The sequence below is a fragment of the Hippopotamus amphibius genome, chromosome 9 (genome assembly GCF_030028045.1).
Source record: "Hippopotamus amphibius kiboko isolate mHipAmp2 chromosome 9, mHipAmp2.hap2, whole genome shotgun sequence".
NCBI lineage: Eukaryota > Metazoa > Chordata > Mammalia > Artiodactyla > Hippopotamidae > Hippopotamus > Hippopotamus amphibius.
The window spans coordinates 123,452,483-123,477,931 of record NC_080194.1 but is presented as its reverse complement, the minus strand read 5'-3'; the positions used below and the strand labels follow the sequence as shown (position 1 = coordinate 123,477,931).

General features: G+C 51.2%; 1 protein-coding gene across 3 annotated transcripts; it reads right to left on the bottom strand.

Annotated features, from left to right (window-relative positions):
* Window positions 1–1,763: 1,763 nt before the first annotated feature.
* Window positions 1,764–25,274, bottom strand: MMP25 (matrix metallopeptidase 25). 3 transcript variants are annotated; one of them, XR_009055469.1, is made up of 13 exons: window positions 25,185–25,268; window positions 24,638–24,770; window positions 23,038–23,173; window positions 22,651–22,943; window positions 16,744–16,920; window positions 16,576–16,660; window positions 16,326–16,408; window positions 15,886–16,038; window positions 15,554–15,811; window positions 9,965–10,004; window positions 8,699–8,756; window positions 2,648–2,978; window positions 1,764–2,327 (listed from the first exon to the last, which is right to left on the bottom strand). XR_009055469.1 is itself a non-coding variant. In XM_057748991.1 (12 exons), the coding sequence occupies exons 2-12, from the start codon at window positions 24,675–24,677 to the stop codon at window positions 2,937–2,939; spliced, it is 1,365 nt and encodes a 454-aa protein (XP_057604974.1). In that variant the 5' UTR covers window positions 24,678–24,770; window positions 25,185–25,268; the 3' UTR covers window positions 1,764–2,936. The 3 variants fall into 3 exon arrangements, 2 of the variants coding, with proteins under 2 accessions (XP_057604974.1, XP_057604973.1); XM_057748991.1 differs by having other exon boundaries at window positions 1,764–2,978; XM_057748990.1 differs by lacking the exons at window positions 1,764–2,327; window positions 2,648–2,978; window positions 8,699–8,756; window positions 9,965–10,004 and adding an exon at window positions 13,868–15,396 and having other exon boundaries at window positions 25,185–25,274.
* Between the last annotated feature and the right edge of the window lie 175 nt (window positions 25,275–25,449).

The following is a 25,449-nucleotide window of genomic DNA, read 5'->3' as shown; positions in this document are numbered from 1 at the left end:
TTCACCCATGAAAATATTGTATTTTAATTACTGCCCCTCCACCAACATGACACATAACTGCTCTTTAGCAACAGCTTGTGTTACCGAGTCCAAGCTCGCTCTGCTTGTCACATGACAGGCCAATGAATCAGAGAGGAGGTGTTGAGGCAAGGAATAGGACTTTATTCAGAAAACCGGCAGACTGAGAAGATGGCAGACTAGTGTCTGTCAAAAACCATCTTATCAGGGTCTGGATGCCAGTTTGTTTTATAGAATCAGAGAGGGAGAGGCTGTGAGGGAGTAAAGTGAAAGGGCCATCAGTCTTACAAAACATCTCCGGGAAAGACCAGCCTGGTGAGGGGATATGTTAATATCAGCCATTCACACAAGTGAGCAGGGCAGATTGTCTGCCTGTGAGCTGAACAGAGGCACTGTACTTTAACATTCAGGCAGAGGGGCAGTGTTCCCTGAGGCAGGCCATCATGAATGATCATAACAAAAGTTAGCAAAAATCAAAGATTAAAGTTAAAGAAACAGACCCAACATGGAGCCCCAATTTAGCTCTTCCTGGTAACACTTGTGGTAACACTTGTGAACTCATCAACCAGGACTCAAGGGACTGAAGGAGGACTAGCCCCAAATCTGGGGAAAGGAGAGATGGTACTTGGGCACAGTTGGGAGGGAGAGTTCTGGGCCTGGAGAAGGTCCAGACCCTTAGGGGTTGGGAGGAAGACTGGGTTACAGAGCCCACTACCTACGCCTCTCCTACTCTGCCTTCCCTCCTGGCTCAGGTTTGGGTGTGCCCTCCCTTTCCCCCTCCCCTGGCCCCTGGGGCTCTGATCTTGGGAGAAAGACCGAGGAGCTGTGGAGGCCCCAGCTGGAGTGGTGAAGGCCCAAAGAGGGAGGTCAGGAGAAGACAAGAGGGGTCAATGCTCCTCCCTGGATCTCCATGTATAACAGGGAAGAGCAAAATCTGACTCCACGTTTGATCTCTTTCTTTTACTTTTAACCTTTGCTTTTTGTTGTTTTTGTTATTATAATCATTAAAAGGCTGCTTTCTACAGCTGTAAGCATATATATTGACCTGTCTGGGAACCTTTTCCCCTGCCTGAATGTTAAACTCAAGTATCCTTATTCTGCTCTCAGGGAGACATTCTGACCCTGCCCACATATGAATGGCTGCAGAAAAGAAGAAATTAACACATCCCCTTCCTGATGCTGGCCAAGCCAGGGGATATTTTGTGAGACTAATGGCTTTTTTTACTTTACTTCCTGACCTCCTCCTCCTCTCTGTTTTATAAAAGAAACTGGCATCCACAACCTATATAATGGTTTTTTGGAGACATTAATCTGCCATCTTCTCAGATGCCCAGCTTTCTGAATAAAGCCTCTATTTCTTGCCTCAACACCTTGTCTCTCGATTTATTGCCCTGTTGTGTGGCAAGCAGAGCGAGCTTGGGCTCGGTAATACATGTACCCAGGAATGCCCATTTATTTGAGCCCCTACTATGCCTCAGGCACTGCAATAAGCAATGCACTGGTCCGAAATGGTCCAGTCCTCACCACGAGTCAGTCCATGACCAGTATTCCCAGTTACAGATTACAGGTGGCTTGTCCTTGCTCACCCAGAACCAAGACTCACACCTGGGTCCATCTGACTTATGACCTCCTGCTGTAACTGTTAGGGGAAACACTGTCTGAAATTGTTACCGAGTCCAAGCTCACTCTGCTCGCCCCACAACAGGCCAATGAATTGGAGACGAGGTGTTGAGGCAATGAATAGGACTTTATTCAGAAAGCCAGCAAACTGAGAAGATGGCAGACTAATGTCTCCTTAAAAAACATCTTATTGGAGTCTAGATACCAGTTTGTTTTATAGAATCAGATAGGGAGAGGCTGTGAGGAAGTAAAGTTAAAAGCCCATCAGTCTTACAAAAGATCTCCAGGAATAACCAGCCTTGGTGAGGGGATATGTTCATTTCAGCCATTCACACAGGTAGGCAGGGCAGGTTGTCTGCCTGTGAGCTGAACAGAGGCACTTTAGTTTAACATTCAGGCAGAGGGGCAGTGTTCCCTGAGGCAGGCCATCATGTATGATCGTAATAACAAAAGCAACAAAAAGCAAAGGTTAAAGTCAAAGAAACAGATCTAACATGGAGTCCGATTTAGCTCTACACAGTAACAATTCCCCACTGTCAATGTCCACTGCACAATCTTGTGGGAAAAAGGGTGACAACGTTCTAATCGCTCCATCAGATGGATCTTTCTGGGAGTGTCCACCATCGGTGTCAGCATTCCAAATGTTGAGATTTATCTTTTGTTCCACTTTGGAAGTGTAAACCTGTAAACTTAAAAATATTCACAACCTAAAAGTTGAGTTATCAGGAATTTTGAGGGCTCAAACCCACGTGCTGGACTCAAACCCAGCTAAACTCAGACTGGGACTTGAACTCACGTGGCCAGGACGTGAACCCGGCCAAAATCCTGATTGGGACTTGAACCCAAGTGGCCACATCTCAAGTTAAAGAATCTAGCACTTTTCTATGTATGGGCAGATGCAAGAGGCTGGGCTCACTGAAATCATTTTTTGTTTGTTTTTTCATGTGTACCACAGCTGTCTAGGGCTTGTATTCTGTATTTTCACATGGTAAGTTTCCTCAGGGCTCACCATAGAAAGTGACTGCAGTCTGATGGCTGCTAGATGGCAGGTATTCTTCTCTTTCCTGAGTGTTCTCAGGGTTCACTGGCTCACATTGGAGGCCTACAGCCGCTGAGGAGGGAGCCTCTCCTCTTGGTCAGGAATTTCACCAGTATTTGGGAGACGTTTCATGATGAAATTTTGTCCCACGGTGCTGGGAGGCTCATCTCAGGTCAGGCGAAAATTCTTGATATGCTACTCCAGGTGCTAATTTCAGATTAGGCCTTATTGATAAAGATTCTCTGGATCCTCTGTCTAATTATGATCCAGAAGACATTACCCTTGTTGCTTCTTCCCATACCTAGAATCACATTATTATACTTTTAGCCACAGAAGTTTTGTTGGAGGCCTGGTTACACATTGGGTACTGCAAGAGACAACAATCATCAAATAGACAGGATATAAGCAACCCAGCTAGTAACACTGGCAAAGACATACTGCAGCAGGGAGACACAAAGCACAAACAATTTGTAAACAAAGAACAAATTAAAATAATAATTACTAATCCAGCTGCAATAAAATATCGAGTCCACGAGAGAGAGCTGGAGACACCAGATTCTGGCAGGATGAGGTAGAGAGAAAAAAGATAAATGTTTTGTCTTTGTTTATAAAGGCATGCTTTATCACCTTGTTGTAGGTCATAACATAAAAGGTTTTTTCCAAAAAACAAGGATTAAAGCCAGTATATTTCCCAAAGCCATAAAATTATAAATCACATTTACCAGGGCACTCAGTCACATGTAAGCTATTTTAGATGATATTTTTAGAACATAATTATTCTTATAGTTTACCTAAAAGCTCTTATCTCATTTACATTTTACTTTAAAGTTTCATCATATCAAGTTATTTTTCTTGCTGACAAATTTGCAACAGATAACAAGATTTCATTTAACTTCTATTAAATTTAGGTGCAGTGAAAGTACCATACTTAATGTTGATGGATCTAATGACATGTCTATTAATTAGATCAACAAACTTAAATATTAATACTAGGTATTAATTTAATACTGAATATTTCCTAGTTCACATGAATCTGAAACTCATTTAGCTTAATTTCTCTTGCACTTAGAATTATTTGGTTTGTAAGCACTTACTTTTCTTTAAGCTAATTAAATAGAGCTCATTTACAGATTAACCTCAACAATGTTATCCAAAGACAAAGATACATACAAATGCACAAACAGAGAGACCTCATAGTTCTCATTTCAAAATTTCAGCCCTGAGTCAGGTACAGCAATGTAAAACCCCATCAGTTTACAAAAGGTTGGACTAAGATTGGGTTTCTGGCAGATGGAAAAAATCAAGCTCACTTGTCTAAATGGCTAAACCCTTTTTACTAATATTTATGGAAAACAAGTTAAGTTCTAAGTTACTGTACCCTCTTTAAAAAAAAAAATCACTTTAAAAAGATGGCAGACACAGGTTTCTGAGAAGACCAGATAGGACATTTGCATCTCAAAGATACAGGCAAGTTTCTCCTAGGATGACTCTGTTTCCCATTTGTTGGTCTCTGAGCAGATGAAGCCAAAGCAATCATGTGGGCCTTTTGCATATTTCTAAGAGTGTTCAGCCTTTTTGGCCATATCCCTATTATTGAAAACTGAACAAGCCAATTGGACATTGGAGTCTGAGGACCAGCAGTTGCTTTCTGAATTTCATGCCTGATGTCTGGGGCAGACTGGACCATGAAATGCCTAGCCAAAAGGGCCTGTACCTTGGTGGGGGAGGGATCCATGTTTGTTCAGGATCCTTGGCCCTGTAGGTTGAGGTCCCCTAGTTGGCCTTCTAGAGGTTGTAAGAATGCAGTTTTGTCTCCAGAAACTCCCATGACCAGGATAGACTGAGATGTTTTCTGTACCACCTTGGTGTTTACCAGAGAATATGTGGCACCCGTATCTATTAGAAAGTCAGTCAACTTGTTCCCCACTGTCAATGATACCCGGGGTCCTTGCGGGGAAATCAGAATCGGATGCCTCAAGCCCAAGGAAGTCCCCTGGCCTTTTATAGGCTATCAGGGCAAGGGAAATTGCCCCACTCCAGAACTGGCTTCTGGTCCAAATTGGGTGCCCTGTCAGGTCCTAGATGGTGAAACTAAACCAGGTCCCTGTGCTCCGGGGGTTAACATAGAAACTTCTATTTGATCCCCACGTGTGGGGAAACAGGATGCAGTGAATATCATCATGGCATGGAAGGGGGGTTTAAGTTTTGAAATAACATGTCCCCACTCTCATTTCCTCCCCCTTCCCTTGTAGAATAGGCTTCCCCTTGGGTTTCCTTTCAGGCCACTGCACTATAAGGTGGCAGTCCTCTGACTCTTTTTCTTCCTGAGGCAATAGCATAAATGCTCTTACCTACGGAATCTCATCTCTTTTCCCTGCTCTTTTGCAAAACACTTCTAACTGTGAGGTGGTATATTAATTGAATGAGATTCTAACATATATTGGGTCTACATCTGATTACAACAGTATATCATGACTTTCTTAGCCATAGGTTCATGGCTATGCTTTGCCCATTTATCTAATATATACCCCCAAACGACTCTCCTTTGGGATTGATGGAGTATTTCCCATTTTTATAAGTATGATAATACCAAAACACAAAAGATGCAAACAAATTCCAACACTAAGGGCCTGAACAGATTCTAGCATTGATGCACACAGAACCAAGACAAAACTCAGTGCACTAGTTCTCAGATCAGGTAGACTTACCCTACAAAAAACCAGACAACTATCTCCCAGTGAGCCAACTCCCAGAATCAGGTAGAGTCCAACAACAATTCACCCCTCCGGCAGGGTACCCCAACCAGATTTGCTCGTCTCATAAAGGAAAAGCCCAGATCATGGGGGAATATATTTCCGGCATGCATGCCGGAGTGACTTACCCTCCAGAATTGGATCGAGTCCATTGACTCGTATCCCCAGATGGAACCGAAGTCCCCCAGGTTGGAACTGAAGTTCCCCAGATTGGAACCAAAGTTTCCCTGATGGAACTGAAGTTCCCCAAATGGAACCAAAGTTCTGGAATCTAGTTGAGTCTGTTGATTCATAACACAAACGGATACACAAAACCAAACCAGGGCAAGACCAAGACAAACGAACTGGTTACTGAATTGGGTAGACTTACCTTACAAAATCGAGTCTGTGAACTCACAGAAGATGGTTGGTTTCTTGCTTCAACTGCCAAGCGCTGCAGTAGCTGGTGACGATTCAAGGAACTTTGAAGGGAAGATGTGCAGGACAAAGGGTCCTGGCAGCTGCTAGGACCTTGCCTCAATATTCCCTGACCAGGGCTGGCTAGCTACAAGCAGCAAGGCTCCTGGCTGGCTCGCCAAATTTGTTAAACGCTTGCTCAGCTTGCTGCAAGATGGTAACAAAATCACCTACCCTGGCCTGGCACCACAGTAACCACTTGGATGAGTTATCTTAAACCAGGGGTCCTGGTAAGTAATGTGGAACTGACAAGGTACCAACAAACAAAAGAATTCAGAAAAGGTCAAAAGGAGCAATGAGACACCAGTCCGTCTGTAACTGGGAAGAGCTAAATTGGACTCCATATTAGATCTGTTTCTTTGACTTTAACCTTTGCTTTTTGTTGCTTTTGTTATTATGATCATATACATGATAGCCTGCCTCAGGGAACACTGCCCCTCTGCCTGAATGTTAAACTAAAGTGCCTCTGTTCAGCTCACAGGCAGACAATCTGCCCTGCCCACCTGTGTGAATGGCTGAAATGAACATATCCCCTCACCAAGGCTGGTTATTCCTGGAGATCTTTTGTAAGACTGATGGGCCTTTAACTTTACTCCCTCACAGCCTCTCCCTCTCTGATTCTATAAAACAAACTGGCATCCAGACCCTGATAAGATGGTTTTTAGGAGACACTAGTCTGCCATCTTCTCAGTCTGCCAGCTTTCAGAATAAAGTCCTATTCATTGCCTCAACACCTCGTCTCCAATTCATTGGGCTGTTGTGCGGCAAGCACAGCGAGCTTGGATATGGTAACACATATGTCCTACCAATCTCCCAGAATCCTCCTTGCTGGGATCCATCTTGGCTGAGAGATGCATGTGCCACCAGGAAGGACCCTGAGTCAGAATGGTTGGCCAGAAACAACCCAGAAACTAATCCCATCACCATAAAACCCGAGACTGCGAGCCATGTGGCAAAGCAGACCTCCTGGGTTCCCTTACCCTCCTGCTCTCCATCTGGGCACCCCTTCCCAATAAAGTCTCTTGCTTTGCCAGCACATGTGTCTCCTTGGACAATGCATTTCTGAGTGTTAGACAAGAGCCCACTCTTGGGCCATGGAAGCAGTCCCCATTCCTGGTCCACTCCAGGTGGGGCCTCTGGAGCTCCTTGGTCCCCCTTCCCTTCCTGCAATATATCTGAGCCCCCATTGAGCCCCCATCAACCACACTGGGCAAGGCCTATAGGCAGGACAACAGTCGCTCTCAGAACAGTATCAGTGTTCTGTCCCAAATGCTCTTCCCCATCTTCAGGTCTCCTGGATTGTCAGAGCCAGAGGGCCTCTTTGGGTTCCCGAGAGGGTAGGAGCCCGACCTACTCTGCCTTCCCTCCTGGTCCACATTTGGGTGAGACTTCACTCTCCCCCTCCCTCAGGTCCTGGGGTTCTGAGGCTCCAGGCCTCAGCTGCAGGCCCCAGCTGGAGTGATGAAGGCCCAGAGAGGGAGCTCAGTAGAAGACAAGAGGGGTCAAAGCCCCTACCCCAAGCTCCCTACACCCCAGAAGTGTGCATTTATTGAGCCCCTACTATGTCTCAGACACCATGATAAGCAATGCACTGGCCTGAGATGGTCCAGTCCTCCCCACAAGTCAGTCCTTGACCAGTGTTCCCAGTTACAGATTAGAGAGCCAGGTGCCATGTCCTTGTTCACCCAGAACCAGGACCCCCACCTTGGTCTACCTGACCCATGACCTCTGCCTGTCACCATGGGGCCCCCAGCCTCCCATCCCCAAAGGCACTCCACTTGGTTCAATCAAATTTTATTAGGGTGTCAGCACTACAGCAACAGGAAGGTCAGACCTGGAGAAGGAAACCCAGGTACACAGAGCTGGATGGGCAGTTGGTGTCCTCCCTGAAGGGGAGGAGGTGAGGGAGGTTGCAAGGATGGGTCAAGGGAGAGCAGGAGGGTAAAAGTTCCTTCAGAAGATTCTTTCTCAGAAGAGGGGAGTCAAAGGGCTTCTAAATGAGGCCAAGCTCTTCTGGGACCCTGTGGGTCTCCCTAGACCTGGGAGAGGCTCCTGAAGAGCTGCCCCATAGAGGAACACTTCAGCACTCCCCAGATGGCCTCAATTGCACTGCACATGGTCTGTAGATAGGCAGCTGCCTTCTGCCGCAGCCAGGCCAGCACATCCCAAAACCTCTGCTTCAGTTGCAACAGCATCTTTAGGAATTGCCTGAGTATTCTGTTCCAAAAGCTCTCCCACAGCTCCCACTCCCCTGGATTGCCAGAGCCAAAGGCCTTTCAAATTCTGTGAAGTAATTCTTGGCGCAGGTCATCAAGCAAGGGAGTGGATTTGGCAGGGATGGGGAGCTGTTCAGGTACCCGGCTGGGGAGACGCAGCCCCAGGTCCTAATCCTGGCCAAGGCCTCCGAGCCTTTGTGAGACGCTAGGACACAGAAGCCCATGAATGGAAACTACCTGCCTTCCTGCCAACAGCTCCACAGGCACGAGGTCTTTTTCCAGAGGCTGGGCTTGGCCCCTCAATTCCTCTTGAAGCATAAACCACCATGGTAGGTTGTACCTGCCTCTTGGCGGACTGGCCTCTGAGTCCAGCACCAGCCCCACAGGGCTCCTCATGCAGGGAGTTAAGGGCAGGGCTGTGGCCATTGTGTGCTGGGCGGGGAGGCTGGTGCCAGCAAGGCTGCACCTCCTGAGCTCTCAAGGCCCGTTGCTCCATCCTCCACTCAGGGGAGCTCTGTGCACCCATGACAGTGCCAAGGACAAGAGAAAGCAGGGTGCAGGGGGAGCAAGGGGCTGCGACAGCAGCTCAAACTCACCATGACATTGTTCTGAACATCAGCATTCACAGCTTCAAGCAGGTTCTCACTGAGTTGGCTTGGGAAGAGGAAGAGTGGAGGCTGCATGCCTGCCCCAGCGACTGAGGTCTCTGGTCCCTTCTGTGGCCTCCCATGTATCCAGGTAAGTCAGAAGGGAGCCAGGAACCCAGACCCAATAAACTAGCTGATCCAATGCTGGGGACTAAGCTTTGGGGGAGAGGCAAGGCCCAAACTCACCTCCAGCTCTGCTAGGCTGGACTGAACTTGCTGGGAAGACATCACTAGGTTTTAAATCCCCCAACCCTCTCTCACTTTCAGTCTCAACCCCATCTGGTCTCATCTGGTCCCCATCTGGTCTAATCTGGTTGCCCCTCACCCCCAGGTGAGGGTTCAGCCCAGGTGCCTGGGGACCAGGCGTTTGGCATCCCTGCTCTGCCATCAATTGCTCTGTGACTTGGACACCTCCCTCAGCATCCCTGGGTCTCCATATCCCGCATCTATGCACTCACCTGCCACACAGGTGTGCATTGCGTCCAGTATAGGGACTGGGTGCTGAGCTGTGACCTGGATCATCAGCATCATCAGAAACCACCCACCACATTTAAACGGGGCAGGGCGCGCCAAAAGGAAAGAATAGACAGTGAGGCCAGTGCAGGCTTCAGTGGCTGACTCAGTCCCCTGAGAATAGTGTCTTAAGTTTCCAGGAAAGCACCGCCCAGCCTCTAGCCCAGGGATCCAGGGTGTAGACTGCCCGGGGAGAGCTGATCCTCTGACACTGCAGACCCTCCATTTCCCACTCCCCCATGAGCATGTCGAGTCTCATTCCTAAAGGGACACCCTTGTCCCTTAGCTCCTCGGTGCCTCTGCACCCACAGACACGCACACACAGGCCCCACACAGAGCTGCCCCCATAACTGACCTTCCAGACAGGAATCCTGGCCCCACAGCCAGGACCTGCTACAGAAAGGAAAGTGCCCAGAGCAAAGGGAAAATGTAGGGTCCTTTGTTCACAACTATACAGAATTTTAGGATGGTGACAGCAGAGGATTCAACCAGGGTCATTGTGACACAGGGCCCTGTTGAGGACACAGGCCACGTGCTTTGACCCTCTGCTGCCTCACTGGCACCCCCATGCCCCAGGGACGGTGGGACAGAGGCAGGTGCATGTGGACCAGTCAGCGGGGTGGGGGCTGGGCTGGTGGGGGGCGGCATGGGGGAAATGAGGCTCCAGGGCCCACTGTTCCCCCATCTCTTGCTCTCACTCACATTGTAGAAGTCCTTGGTGTCAGGGTTCCACTGCTGTGACCTGGTGGGAGGAACAGTGTGAGAAAAAGTGTTTCAGAGAAGAAGCCTTGCCCAACACCCTGGAAAGTGCTCTGGCTGCACGTCGCCCCTCTTCCCCCTCCACCCCAACTTCCCCAAGCCAGTGACCTTGAGATCCTCCAGCCAGAGCCCCACTGAGCTTTCTGCTGCCCCCGAGATCCAGGAATGAAGAGCAGAGGAGGGAGGGGCAGGGGAGGGTGGAGCCCCCCTGAGGCAGGATGCAGGCTCAGCTCTGTGTGTGTGTGTGTGTGTGTGTGTGTGTGTGTGTGTGTCTGTGTGTGTGTCTGTGTGTGTTGGAAACAGAAACAGAGAAGGGAACAGAAAGAAGGAAGGAAAGATGGGGAGATACAGTTCTGAGGGGCCTGGGCCAGGGAGGGCATGTCTCTTACACTCAGGATCCCTGCCCATGGCCCCTCCACCCTGAGTTGGATGGGAATCTCTGAGCCCACCTTAGGCCTCACCCCCACCCATCAGCTCAAGACAGGAGAGGGGCAGAGGGAAAGTCCAGATTTGGGACAGCAGGTTCCAGAATCTTCTGGAGCTCTGGAGGAGGATGTCACCCAGTTGAGGGTTAAGATTCGGGGGATGCCAGTCAGGGCCCTTGAACAGAGTCACCCAGCCCAACATCCAGAGAATCTTCAGTAGCCTCCCCACCCTGAGGAAGTCATAGGACCTGCAAGACCCCTGTTGTGACCCCCAGAGGAGGGCCTGTGTAGACTCCCCTGTAGAACCTAGCAGCGGGGCTGGGGGCCATGCCTGTTTACCTGAGGTAGAAGATGGGGCCCTCAGGAGGGGCTGAAGGAAGCCTTGCGGACCATCTGGGCCACGCTGCCCAGGCTCTCCTGAGCCCTCTGGGAGCCCCTGGTCAGCTCCATAGGGTTTGTGTCTCACTGCCTGGCCCTACTCCCTGCTGTGGCCACAGCCCCTCACAGCCCAGCACAGCCATGGCCTTGACCTCCAGATTAGTGACCCAGGGCTGCCCTAACAAAGTGCCACAGGCCAGTGTCTAAACACCACAAATGTGGGACTCCTTAGGTGCAGTGATTAAGAATCTGCCTGTCAATGCAGGCGACACGGGTTTGAGCCCTGCTCTGGGAAGATCCCACATGCCTCGGAGCAACGAAGCCCGTGCGCCCCAAATATTGAGCCCATGTGCTGCAACTACTGAAGCCCACACGCCTAGAGCCCGTGCTCTGCAACAAGAGAAGCCACTGCAATGAGGAGCCCACACACCACAATAAGGAGTAGCCCCCACTCGTCGCAACTAGCGAAAAGCCCGTGTGTAGCAATGAAGACCCAACGCAGCCAATAAACAAATTAAATAAATTAATTAATTAAAAAAAAATAATAAACACCACAAATTTATCCTGTCCCAGTGGAGCCTAGATGTTGAAATCAAGGTGTTGGCAGGCTTGGTTCTTCTGAGAGCCCTGAGGGAAGGATGTGCTCCCGCCCCTCTCCTAACTGTCTAGAGGGCTGTCTCCATGTTTATATAGCATCCCCCGTAGACAGGAATCTGTCTCCTAATTCCCCATTTTCTTAAGGTCACCAGTCCTACTGGATTAGGGTCCACATTAAGGACATTTTAATGTGATTCCCTCGGTCATGATCCATCTGCAGATAAGGTCACATTCTGATATACTGGCTGTTAAGACTTCACCATGTCAATTTGCAGGAACACACTTCAACCTCTAACATCCTTGAAGAGGAACCAGGCTCCTTAGGGGCCACCTGTGTGAGCCCCAAAGGGACAGACCCTCAAATTCCACTTCCCCGTGAAAGTCTCACTTGGGTTCACTGGACCCCAGCTGGCATCCCCTGCCCCTTAGGAGCCCGTTCAATTGTGTGAAACACCCTTTCCCACAATAATCCAGATGCTTCCCTGAGCCATCTTTGAATTCCAGGGCAGGAGGGAGACAAGGGAGCTGCTCCTGCTTCAGCTGCAAGTCCTATTTCCAGATTTCATCTCTGGAAGCCTGGCTCCCTGAGATGAGCCTCTTGGCCCCTCCACGTCTGTCTCATAAAGGCCACCATCTGAAGGCACTTTGTGTTTCATTGTGGACTGATACTTTTCCTTTAGAGCTTTAGTGAGATATAATTTACATACCATACACTTCATTCAGGGAAGTGCCCAATTCAATGCACAGGACTATTCACCCATCATCACCACAATCAACTTCAGAGCATTTTCATCACCTCAAAAAGCCATTCTGGGGGCCTTCCCTGGCAGTCCAGTGGTTAGGATTCCATGCTTCCACTGCAGGGGGCACAGTTTCCATCTCAGGTCAGATCTCCGCATGCTGAACTGTGTGGCCAAAAAAAAAAAAAACAACAACAAACCCATTCTGCACCCCTAAGCCATCATCTTGCAGTGCCTACTACCAGACAACCACTAATCTACTTTCTCTCTATATATATTTGCCTATTCTTGACATTTCATAGAAACAGACCCATGTAGTATGTGACCATTTGTGTCTGGCTTCTCTCAGCACAGTGTGTTCAGTTCCTCCATGTGGAAGCATGTACCAGGACTTCATGCCTTTCTATGGCTGCATAACATTCCACCGCATGCATGGACCATATTTTGTTTCTCCATTCACCCACTGATGGGCATTTGGGTTGTTTCCACCTTCTGGCTATTATGAGTAATGCTGCTATAAACATTCATGTATTAGTTTCTGTGTGGACATGCTTTTTCACATGAATTCCATCTAGGAGTAGAATGGCTGGGTAATATGGGAACTATGTGTTTAAATTTTTGAGGTACCAAAGTGACAAAATCATTTCACATTCTCAGCAGCAGTGTGTGAAAGTTGCAATTTCTGCATATCCTCATCAACACTTACTATCATGCCTTTTTGATTCGAGGCATCCTAGTGGGTATGCAGTGGTATCTCTCTCTGATTTTTATTTGCATTTCCCTGATGACTAAGGATGTGGAGCATCTTTTCATGTGCTTATGGGCCATCTGTATATCTTCCTTGGAGAAATGTATATACTGATCTTTTGCCCATTTTTTAAATTGGGCTATTTGTCTTTTTATTGTTAAGTTGTCAGGGAAGTCTATATATTCTGCATGTCTCTTAACAGATATAGTATTTGCAAAAATTTTTGTCCCATTCTGTGAGTTCTCTTTTCACTTTTCTGGTGGTGTCCTAAGAAACACAAAAGTTTTACATTTTTATTATGGGACTGTGCCTTTCTTTAAATAATATAATTCACTTTGATGTGGCATTTTTGTGTAGGAGACTTAATGAAGTCTTAAAGGCTGGAGAAGAACTTTCCATTGTAGCAGTGAAAGCAGCCTCAAATTTCACATGAGGCATCCCTCCTCTGGGCTCTCTTCAACCAACTTTTGGGGTCCTCCTCCCACTCATTCTCGACCACCCTGTCCCCCATCAATGCTGGATTCCAACCTCTTCTGCAGATCAGAATGATTCGGGTCTGTCAAGTTCCTGCCACCACACTTCACCCCACCTCCCTCAGTGCTGAGAAGAAACAAAGGACTTTCTCTCCCATCATTTTTATTGTCCTCCTGGTGGGGCTGACAAGCTTTTCCAATACAGGTTTCCTCCTCCTCATACTTTGCAAAGATCCTGACAGAGACCCAGATGGCTTTCTGGTGGCTGTGAATTCTCAGGTCCCAGGCTGGTTGAAGTCACCTGGCTGTCACCCTGCTACTGGTCTGCTGGTCCTGACCAAGGTGGGCAACATCCCCACTGGCCTCAGCTCTGGGCAGCATTGTGGGGCCACTGAGGCTGGGTGTCAGCCTAAGAAGTGGCTGCTGAGTGACTCCACCCATGGGGGGTGGACCTCTCTCAACCAAGGCCATAGTTGGGCTCTGTAGACAACGGGAAGACGTTGCCCCATGGGAGAGAGAACATGGCAGAGACACAGAAAAGCCACAAGACAGAGACAGAGATGGCAGGCGCTGGCCCAGCTCCATTGCCCATCAGGGCCACCACCACCCACTACCCCAGCTTGTTCAGATGCAGATTGCTGGCCCCAGCCCCAGAGTGAGGATTCAAAGTAAGGACATGGAATCTGCATTTTTAAGTTCCCTGGGTCATTCTTTTTTTTTTTTCTTTTTCTTTTGGCCTGTCACAGGGCTTGAGGGATCTTAGTTCCCCAACCAGGGATTTAACCCAGGAAATGGCAGTGAAAGTGATGGATCCCAAACACTGGACACCAAGGACCTCCCTCCCTGAGTCATTCTGTTGTGGAATATTCCAAAAGCATAGGTGCAGAGGCACTGATTTAGATCCTGAATTTGGGGGGGTGGGGGCATCAATGATGTGGCCCAGGTTCCACCTACTCGTCCATCACCCAGTTGTGCTGAGGAGCCAGTGACCCTGGACTGAGAGGGGACCAGGCCACAGTCTTTCCACCAGCATCGAGCTGATGGGAACCAAGCAGTTCTGGAGGAGGCAGCAGAGGCTCAGGTGTGGATGGGGGAGAGGTGTTTTAGGGACAGGAGGGTGTCTATTGAATGTGGGCACTTCTGGAACCAGGGTGGTGACCAGAAAGAAGGTGCATGGAAGCCGGATTGTGGAGTATCAGCCATCTGACCACTGATGTCACCCAGGACTTGGGACACGGGTGCTCAGGGGTGGTCTCAGGGCTGGGTTTGGGGTCCCCACCAATGTGCCTTGACTGGGACTTCATGGAAGCAGGACAGGGTGAGAAACGTCAGAGCAGCAGGTGGAGAGCCGTCCTGGGGTTCAGCGTCCCAGGCAAGCCTGTCCTGTAAAGACCCAAACAGCTTGGGACAGCTGCTGTTGCCAGGCAGGGCCAGGGCTGCGGGGAGTCAGCCTGCTGAGCTCTGAGAAAGGCTAGGTATTCTGGAAAAAGGAGAGTCCTGAGGGGTGGCACCCAGACGGAGATGGAGGAGGAGAGGACCAGGAGGACAAATAAAGGAGGCATTCAGTCCAGGGCCAGCCCTTTGTGATCACCCTTTCTGCCTGTCCTGGGCTTAACTCCACCTGCATCCGCCCAGCTGCATCCTTGCTGAGCTCCGCCCCTGGACAGAAGTTCCCACCAGCACTACCCTCGATGGAGCCCGGTGAGAGATCTGGTCCCTTCCATGCAGCTGCAGGTCCCCCCTCAGTGGGAGGCAAAGCCCCCCACCAGCAGGGGCAGAAGAGGCAGCAGGAGGGGCACGGATGGCCGCCCTGCAGCCTGATTGATCTCGCACTGACAATCGCAGGCTCCGGGCTTAAGGGTCGCTTTGGGGGGTCTGGGCGAGCGAGGGCCCATGCTGGGGGCGGGGCAGTCCAGGAACTTAGGGCCCATGGGTTGCGGGGAGTCCTGCTCGGCTTTGACGCTGCCCTTGGGGAAGCGCCAGTAGTGGGCGCCCTTGAAGAAGTAGGTGTCACCTGCGGGGGTGGGGTGTGGTGGGGGAGCAGATGTCCAGGCCTGCCCCCCTCCCCCCTCCTCCTCCCTTGTGGCTTCTCTCCCCAGGGCTCTCCGAACCCCAGGCAGGGCATCTAGCTCCCCATCCCCCGGCCAGTCCCTGCGGGGGCTCTCTCCCACCTGTGTTGCTGACAGTGACATCATCGGGGGCGTGCGGCGCCCCCTCCCAGAGGCTCAGGTCGCGCGGGTAGCCGGGGTCCGGGCGCGCCGCCGCCTCGTCGTACCGCCAGTACTGCTGGTCCCGGATCAGGTAGGTCTTCCCGTTCAGCGGCCAGGAGAACACGGCGTCCACCTCCACCCCTGGGGGGAGCCCCAGCTCAGTGAGCCGCCGCGCGGAGCCCTCTAGCTTCCGGTCCTGGAACACCCAGAACTGCGGGCCTGCGGGGGAGGGGCGGGGCAGGTGAGCGGTGCTGCGCATGCCCGGAGCCAGCCTCTCCCAGGCCCCCATTCACCGCTGAAGAGGAGGATCCTGCCGTCCCGGTGCCGGGCGTAGGCGGCCTGGATGACCTTCACCTGGGCCGGCAGCCCCTCCCAGAAGCGGTGGAGCCGGGCGGGCCGCGGGGACACGAGCTGTCCCGAGGGCTGGAGGCGCCAGAACCAGGGGCCTGCGGGGGGAAGAAGGGGTGGGCGTGTGGGCGTGAGTTAAGGCAGATCTCCCCGGCCCGCCCAGTGTGTGGCTGGGACACAGCGCTAGGTTTCCCCTCCCACCGCTCGGTGGGCAGGTCCATCTGAAAATTAGGGCTGTAGTGGCTCTAGGGTGACCGGCTGGTCCGGGGCTTTCCCCTTTTTAGCAATGAAGTGCGGCATCCTTGCGCACCTCACAGCCCCGGCGGGTCACTCTGAGTGGGTAGAAAGCCAACTATATGGGGTCGGGGAGATCGAAGTCACTTACCTTTGAAGAAGAAAGTTTCGCCTCGGATGTTGGCGATGGCGTCAAAATGGCCATCACATCGATTAGGAACGGGTTGGGAGGGGCTGGGAAGGAAAAGACACGTGACCAGAGAGGGGTGGGGGGCTCCTGCTGCCTTTACTTAACCTGGACCACATCCTACAAGCCAGAGACTCTTACCTGCCCACCTCGTGGAGGAGAACCCTGAGGTTGGGAAGCTCACCCAAGGCTTCACAGGTGGAGGGGTACTCACCTGTCTGGGGGCAGGGCAGGGGGCGGGGGAGGAGGAGACAGGGGTTTCCTTGTGGGCTTGTCATTTGGGGTTTGGGGTGCTTTCCCTGTGGAGAAACCGTTAGAGAGGAGTGGGTCCCCTGACCCTGCTGCAGAGGCTACCGGGCGAGTACCCCACCGCTCCCTGTACCGTAGAGCTGCTGCAGGCCTTCGCGGTCGTCCTGGGACAGGCGGTACTCGGTGGGGTTGCCCACCGGGCCCTGGTAAAAGGGCCTCATGATGGAGTCAGGCGCTGAGGAGTGGCCCAGGCCCAGGGCGTGGCCAAACTCATGAACAGCCACTGCAAACAAGTCCATCCCCTCGCCGTCTGGGGAGGGAGGGAGAATGGGCTGGAGCTATGCCCCACCCCCACCCCACCCCAGCACCCCCAGGAAGCCCCGGGGGGGGGGGAATGGGGCCTTCTGGTAGACAGAAACAGCCAGGAGACCCTCAGAGGTGGCCGTGGCTGCCTCTGCCCAGATCCCTATCTGAGCCATTTTATCCCTTTTCTATGGGTTCACTTATTTGGTAAATATTTTTGAGTAGCCTTGTTTGGCAGTGCAAGCTACTGGAGTAACAGGCCAAAAAGACCCACAGAGCAGGTTAGGGAAAGAGCAGGAGGAAACAATGTGGACAGAGGAAGGAGCAAGTTTACACTGATGGAGCCCCTTCCCCCAGGAAGGCAGCATACAGAAACATTCTGGAGAATCAGGAGCCTCAGGGCACATGCAGGTCTCTTGAGACAGCTCCAGCCCTTGGAGTACCCTCTTCTCACAACTCCAGTCTGTTGTCAGAGGCCCCCCACCCCTCCCCACACTTCCCACTCCCACTCATGGGGAATGTTGGTCAGACTCCTTGGCCCCACTCCCACCCCCATGGTCCCCACCCCTCTAATGCCCACAACCCAGGTCCTCTATTTCCCCTCCCCCATCTCCCTCTGCCACAGCCTACACCCCCACCCCCACCTCCCTGGGGTCCTTGCCTCCCCTCCCCACCACTGCAGCCCTCATCCCTCTCAGAACTCAAAGCTCCAGCAGGCACTCTCCAACCACAGCCCGCTAGCCCCGGCGCCCAGCCTCTTTGACTACAGAAGCCTGTTCCTTGGGGGCCCAGCCCAGGCGCCAGGACTGAGCCTCTCCAGGCTCCCAGCTGCTGGCCGAACCCCAGCACCTCATCAATTTCTGAGCCAATGAGAGGACAAGGGACAGAGACAGCAGGAGAGGCAAGCAGCGCCCCCTGGAGGCATGAATTTCCCTAGACGTTGATCTACTTCGGGGAAGTCTCTAACTAGAGTGAGCAGTGTAGAAAGTGGGTTTACTGGAAGTAACCTGGTGAATTGAAAAGCAAATTTCTCTCCGCCCTTCAAGGCCACTAGGTGAGAATCTAAGGATGAAATGAATGAGTCATAAGCAGAGTAGCAAACACTTGTTCTCATTTACTTTTCACAAACCTCTGCCTCGTATCCCCATTTTACAGGCGAGGAAACTGAGACACAGGGTGATCAAGTTAAATGACAGAGTTGGACAGAGCTGGTACCCTGGCTCAGCAGTGATTTCAGATGTCTTGGTCAAACTCATAAGTACTGATGAATTCCCATGTTGACTGTGTTTTTTCTCATCGCGCTGAGTGCTTTTTCTAAGAAATTTGAGGATGTTTGGTGTCTTAATCAGGTAGATCTTTTTCATATCTCATCACCACCCCACCCCGCCTTGCCTCCTCTTTGGCCGCACCCCTTCCTTGTACCCTTCTCACGCTATTCAGCTGGGGAAATTACACAATCGTGCAGATCCAGCCACATGAGATTCCCAGTGCCTGTCTCTGGGGGTCCTTGGCACCTTCTCTCGTCCTTGCCCATGGCCTCAGCAGGCAGCTCCTTTGCTCTTTCCACTCAGCTTCAATTCCAGACTCACAGACCCTCAAACTGCTACCCAGCCCCAGCCCCCAACTCTTAGATGACAAATGCTGACAAATCCATTTCCTATTTCATCAAGACAGGTCACTGATGTAATCTGTAACTTCCTGTGCATCGGGCACATAGCTTCATCTCCCACAGCTCACCTCCTGCCTCTTGCCCTGCCCTGGGCAGAGGTCCTTGCCTTGCTTACCTCCTCCAGGACAAGGACAATGCCCCACCCATCCAATCATCCCTGCATGCATCCAACTGTCCATCCATCCATTTATCCATCCGTTAATCCACGATCCATGCACCCATCCCTTACCCCTTTCTTCCTATTGGCTCATCCACTGTCCCTGAGTGCTCAAGATTCCTTCATCCTAAGACACTCCCTGGACCTGTCTGCCCTGCTATCCACACTCCTCTCCTCCCCCAGCAAGTTCTCTGGTCAGTGGTCTGAACTCAGCATTCAGTTCCTCAGTTCCTCTCACGCCTCTGTGGGCTCGGTTCTCCCGCCACCCACCAAGCCTGTAGGCACTAAGGTCACCCTAGATAGCCAGATCCAGGCACAAGTAACTTATTGGATGATTTCCTGCCCTGTTCACTCCTGTCTGCTTCCTCCTTTGCTTTTGTTCTTGATCAACCTTTCAACCTGATTTTTCTCCATTTCCTTTCATTCCTCCTTCCCTGCTGCCCTCCCCTTAACTGTGGGACTCCACACAGCTCTGAACTTGATCTTCACATTCTACATCCTCCTGGAACCTTACCCCCAGGTACCACCAACTCTAAAATCTGCCACCAGACCCAGCTCATAGCAGCTGGCAGTGAACGGAGTGCCCCGTGCTGAGAGCTGTAGGTGAATTACTCATTTAATCTGCAAGCCCATGGGACAAGCGCATACTATTATTATCCCAGACCCAGCTCATAGCAGCTGGCAGTGAACGGAGTGCCCCATGCTGAGAGCTGTAGGTGAATTACTCATTTAATCTGCAAGCCCATGGGACAAGCGCATACTATTATTATCCCCATTTCTCAGATGAGGAAATTGAGCACATTGAGGTCAAATAACTTATACACACAGCAGGCAGAGGAACCATGGCTTGAGTTCTGTTTCAACCCCGAGATCTTTTTGTTTTGTGTGTGTGTGTGTGGCACATGGGCTTAGTTGCTCCGTGGCATGTGGAATCTTCCCAGGGCAGGGCTCGAACCCGTGTCCCCTGCATTGGCAGGCGGATTCTTTACCACTGCGCCACCTAGGAAGTCCTCAACCCCGAGATCTTAAATGCTGCATTACACAGCCTCCCTGTGTATATGATCTGCACCTCACCCAAATCCTCTAAGAGCCGGTGTGCCAATTCTCTGGCTGCCCTCTTCCCCAGGAAATGGCTCTCCCTCCTGGCCCAGCCTCCCCGAGCAGTCCGCAGCCAGCGGCTGATCGATTGGGGTGGGGGGCAGGTCTGGAGGAGCTGGGCCCCCTGCCTCCAGGCAGAACCAACCCTGCGGCACTATTTGCGCTCCAGAGCTCCCCGTGGGGTAGGCTCCTCTCCAGCTGAGACCACATCCTTGCTTAGCTTCTCTCCCCAGTCCGCTCCTGCTTCCCTTTCCCCTGAGAATGTGCCCCCAAAAACTGCTTGCACAGGAATTTTCCTCTCGAGCTCCAGTTCTGAGGACCCTGACCTAAGTTGGAAGAATCCAAATTTTAGCACAAGATACTTAACCACCAACGTACCACCTGCACTGACCAGCCAACCAGCACTGCAGATGAACTCACCCCTGCCTTCTCAAGTCTGCTCCTCCTCCTCCCCCACTTCCCACCAGGACCATCCTCCGGCTGCCTTGAGCTAGAAACCTGGCCAGTACCTAACCATCCTCATCCCCTTTGCCCCCCAAACCCAGTCAGATCCCAATCTCTGCTCATCCTGACTAGGTGCCCTCAGAGCTGCCCTCTGCCCCCACCCCCTTCCCCCCACTATCTCTCATCTGGACCCAGGCCGTTTCTCCCCCTCAGTGCTCCCACCCCTGACTCCCCTAGTTTCAACGAACTCACTGGCTTGTGCTTTCCTATATGTTCCCTCCTCCACTCCTGCTGCCCTGCATAGGCCAGGAGAATGGGACCTTGGGCACTAGTTGGCACTCAGTACATATATATGGAAAAAGTCACCACTTCCAGGAAGTCCCCAGCACTCAAGAGCTTTGGGCCAATGCTATAAAGGTTGTGGTCATTTATTGATCGTGATATAACTTGTTAATAAAGTACTGAAAAAAATTCTAAGGGACTTTTCAGAAACATTTAGTAATGGAGGTAAGAATTTTTTCAAAATAGCAAATGTTATTAGTTTGAAGCTTAAGGCTGCCTTCAAATAAGAGATATGGATTTGGGGATATTGTGTGAGATTTGGGGGTTAAATGTTTTATTTAGAAGACAATAATCACATGGTTTACATCTACTCAGTTACTATAAATGCTGTGTGGTGCACATTTTCACGGAATACAGGCTTTTAAAAATAACTATTTTTGCTATGTAGCTTACAGACTCTTCAAATATACTTGGCAAATTAGTTCTTTCTTCTCCTGTAACAAGAACAAATGTAAATTGAAGAATCTTTATATAAGAAATTAGTTCTTTCTGCTCCTGTAACAAGAACAAATGTAAACTGAAGAATCTTTATATAAGAAAAGTAAACTTTACCAAGCTGCTATGGACTAATACTTTGCTTGCCTAAATTCTGTCTTTATTTTTTCTTCCACATCCATGTATGACAGTGTCTAGAAACCCATTATGAAAATCACTTGAAAAGCTGTTAAGTCATGTATTACCTTTAAAAGCCTAATGCCTTTTTTTAAATTATAAAATATTGTAAATGTAAAGCATGGTCTCCACTTTAAGTACACGTTCAATTTCTTCTCTGAATTCTTAAAATTATTGATGGTCTCATTTATAAACACTAAATTCTGTCACCTCCTGTCATTTTATTTTTTATTCATTCAAATGTGTTTTTTCTTATGTCTATTATAAAAATATATTTTATGATCTACCTAAATAAATACTTGCAAATGGCTTAAGGAAAAAAAAAAAGAGCTTTGGGCCAGTCATCCTTTGAGCACCCCCAGGCTTGAGGACTTCCTTTCTTGTGGTTCCCTGTAGCTGTGTCACTGTGTGTAGCAATTGACAGTTACTCTTCTGACTCAGCTGCTGGCAGAGCTGTGTTTTTGCCTAAGTCCTCAGCCCCAGCTTGGAGCCGAGCACCTGTCAGGCCTCTGTGATGGGCAATTTTCTGTGTCAACTTGGCCAGACTATGGTGCCCCAGAGCTTGATCAAACACCAGTCTAGATGTTGTTGTGGAGGTTATTTTATAGATGTGGATAACATCTATAATCAATTGATGGTTAAGTAGAGCAGATTACCCTCTATAGGTGGGCCTCTTCTAATCAGTTGAAGGCATTAAGTGCAAAAACTGAGGTTTCCTGGAGAAGAAGGAATTCTGCCTCAAGACTGCAACATAGAAGTTCTGCCTGGGTTTCCAGCTGGCTTACTCTGCAAATAGCAGACTCAAAATTGTACCATCAAGTCACCTAAATTTCCATCTTGCAGGCCTGCCCTACAGATTTGGGACTTAGCAGTCTCTGCAATCCTGTGAACCAATTCCTTAAAATAAATCACTTTTGGACTTCCCTGGTGGCACAGTTGGTAAGAATCCGCCTACCAGTGCAGGGGACATGGGCTCGAGCCTTAATCCAGGAAGATCCCACATGCCAAGGAGAAACTAAGCCTGTGCGCCACAACTACTGAACCCACGTGCTGCAACTACTGAAGCCCATAAGCCACAACTACTGAACCCTGTACACCTAGAGCCCATGCTCCACAACAAGAGAAGCCACTGCAATGAAAAGCCCATGCAACAAAGAGTAGCCCCTGCTTAGCTGCAACTAGAGAAAGCCCACGCAACAGCAACAAAGACCCAATGCAGCCAAAAATAAATAAATAAATAAATAATAAGTCACTTTCTACACACACACACACACACACACACACACACATGACTGGTTCTGCTTCTCTGGAGAAGCCCAACTGATACAGCCTCCATCAATAAATGTAATTTAAACTTAATTCTTAAAGACAGACAAATCTAGGGAGAGGACCTCTCAGAAGAGGGGAAGTTGTACCTTTTGACCCAAAAGTCCAGGTCTCCTCATCGTCAAAGTGAGTGTCCCCAGAGATGGGGTGCTCCCCAGGGAAGAAGGCGTGGGCCAGGGTGCCCCCCTGCCCATCGAAGGGGTAACTGTCCTGGTGATAGGCCCGGGCAAAGTCAATGAGGATGTCAGGCTCCGACAGGCCCTGAGAACCCACTTCCTGGAATTCGAGGCCTGACTCAATGCCCCAGGTTGTCAAGGCATGGTGCATGAGGGTCCGCACGGTCTCCTGGCTCAGCATGGAGCCCTGGGGAAAGGAGTTTACCCTGGAAAGAGGAGGGGCACGTGAGGAGGGCTGAGGAGAGAGGACGCTGGGGCCCAGCAGGCAGGCCCAGGGTGGGAGCGGGTGCCAGGACCTACCTCCACGTCAGGGTTCGCTTCTTCCACACACTGCCACTCAGAGCATACCGGCGGCGCCGTCTAACCAGCCCCGCTGCCCCCAGCACATCGGGCAGGGAGCAGCGGGGCTTATGCATGGTGGCCACTGTCACGGGGTCTGGGGGAGAGGTTGTGGCAGAGGGGGGTCAGCAGTAGGCACCAGTTCACTTTCTCCATGGGGAAACTGAGTCACCGAGCACTTCAAACACTTGCCCAAGAAGGCCCCACATCTTGGATTGGAACCCAGGCCATCTGATTCTGGAAGCCAGCTCACACCAAACTATGACACTGCCCTTCTGGGTAGAATCACCCTCTGCAGCTGGCTCTGGACAGACCCAGTCTCAGGCCAGGATCTGGGCATCCTGCTTACCTGAGCCCTGGCAGCTGGCCTCTAGAGAAATGAACGCTGGGGGTGCAGTGAGAACTCCTCTCTTGGAGGCTGGAACCCCCTGGGAGGTTGTGCATACCTCACACAGCTAGCTCCCAAGTCCCCATCACATCCGGATAAAGTTCAAAATCCCCAGGCCAGCAGGGTCTCTGGTCTCCTGTGGCAAGCCACTCCCAGGTCAGATCTCCTGGAATCCCCTTTCCCAGCTTGACTCCATCCCCAGCCATCCCCTCCAAGGAAAGGTCAAACCTCACCTCCCTGGTTGAGATGAAAAAGAGTAACTGAGCACATCCTGATGCCAAAAGTGTCCTACCTCCCCTCACAGCTGAACAGGACCCCTCCACCTCTCTCTTCCTCTCATTTAACCCAACAGATGTGCGTCTCAGCTCTACCTCCAAAATATACACCCTGGATTCAGCTGCGTCTCATCACATCATTGCCTGAACGCTACCTGCTTCCTTCCTGGTCTGGGTGCTCCCCACCCTCCATTCTCCAGCAGTATGCAGAGGAAGCTTAAAATTGCAAATTACATCGCGTTGCCTCCCTCCTTCAAACCTGCTCAGGGTTTCATACCACGCTTGAAATCAAACCCCAAAACCTTTCATGGTCCCTGATCAAGCTATTGTTTAGCTCTACAGCCCTTTCATTACAGGCACACAAGCTTGTGTCTGCCACAGAGCCTTTGCACTCGCCGGGGACACTCTTCTCCCACATCTTCCCAAGGCTGTTTCCTCCTCTTGTGTCCTATGAATTCTTCATGTCATATGAGCTCCTCCCAGCTCATATGACATCTTTCAGAGGGCCTGCCCTGCTCAGACCAGCCCCCTGAATACTATGAGCATTGTATTTTCTTCAGGACAATGACCACTATCTGAAATTAGTTTGCCTATGATCTGTGTGTGCCTCCCTCTAGAATGTTACCTCGGTGGGAGCAGGGACCTCATCTACCTTGTTCCCCACTACACCAGCAGAGCCTGAAATGACCTCACATGTGATTCATCAAGAGATTCTGATAAATATTTGCTGAAAGAGAAATGTCTTAGAACCTCCTGAGATGGAACCTGAGGTCAGCATTTTCATAGCCCGGTGATTTAGATACACGCCTAGGTTTAGAAACTGTGCTCCGGTCGGGGGGGGAGCAATGGTCAGGCTGGGCACGGAGGCAGGGCTGGGGAGGGGGTGGCGGCCACGTACCCAGGGCGCCTGTCTCCGGCAGACCCGCAAACCTCTGCATGACTTTGATCGCATCCTGCAGCTTTTCAGGGCTCTGAAGCTGGGCCTGGGCAGGGTGAGGTGGCGGCAGGTAGCCATAGCGGGTCAGCCAGTCCTGGACCAGAGGAGGGAACCAGAGAAGCAGGGAGGGTCGAAGAGAAGGGACTCTCCCTTCCCACCACCATCCTGGAAGCCCCACCCTCACCAGGCCTGAACAGCCCAGGGCCCCCAGCCCCAGGTACCCTCCTGCTCCCCATCTCAAGGTCCAGGCCCTCTAGTCCTGGGTTTGCCAGTGTTCATCTGTTCCGAAGAGTCCCCACCTCCGCACCCCAGCTCCTTTCCAGACATCCAAATTCGGGCCCTGAACCTCCTGACGGATCCAAGAATTTGGGTCCCCAGTCTCCATCCCCAGTCACTCTTCGGACATTTGAATCCACCTCCAGCCTCCTCTGAACCCGGGAGTCCAGGCCCCGGCTTCCCTCTCCCAGCCCCGATGCAGATCCAGGAGCCCACGGACCCCGGCACTCACCACGCCCAGGCTCACGTCCTGCGCGGAGGGCTCCCGGGCGCGCGTGGGCGGCGGCAGCAGTGGGAGCAGCAGCGCCAGGAGCCCGAGCATGGCGCGCTCCTGCCCTGGCAGCTGGCGGGGCTCGAGGGGATCTGACCCACGCAGCCCTGGGGGTATGGGGGAGGAGGTCAGGGGCCGGGAGAGGCTCAGGGGACCGGCGCGGGGTACGGGGGTGGGCCAGGGGATGGGGAGGCCGCGCAGGAATCCGGGACCCTGGGAGGCACGA

Excerpts from the sequence above, each read along its gene's own strand:
- MMP25 (XM_057748990.1), bottom strand. The coding sequence starts at position 25,274 with ATGCTCGGGCTCCTGGCGCTGCTGCTCCCACTGCTGCCGCCGCCCACG. Across the intron at positions 16,039-16,325 it reads CGAAACTTTCTTCTTCAAAG|GCCCCTGGTTCTGGCGCCTC; the intron begins GTAAGTGACTTC and ends TTCCCCCCGCAG. Across the intron at positions 15,812-15,885 it reads CAGGATCCTCCTCTTCAGCG|GCCCGCAGTTCTGGGTGTTC; the intron begins GTGAATGGGGGC and ends CCTCCCCCGCAG.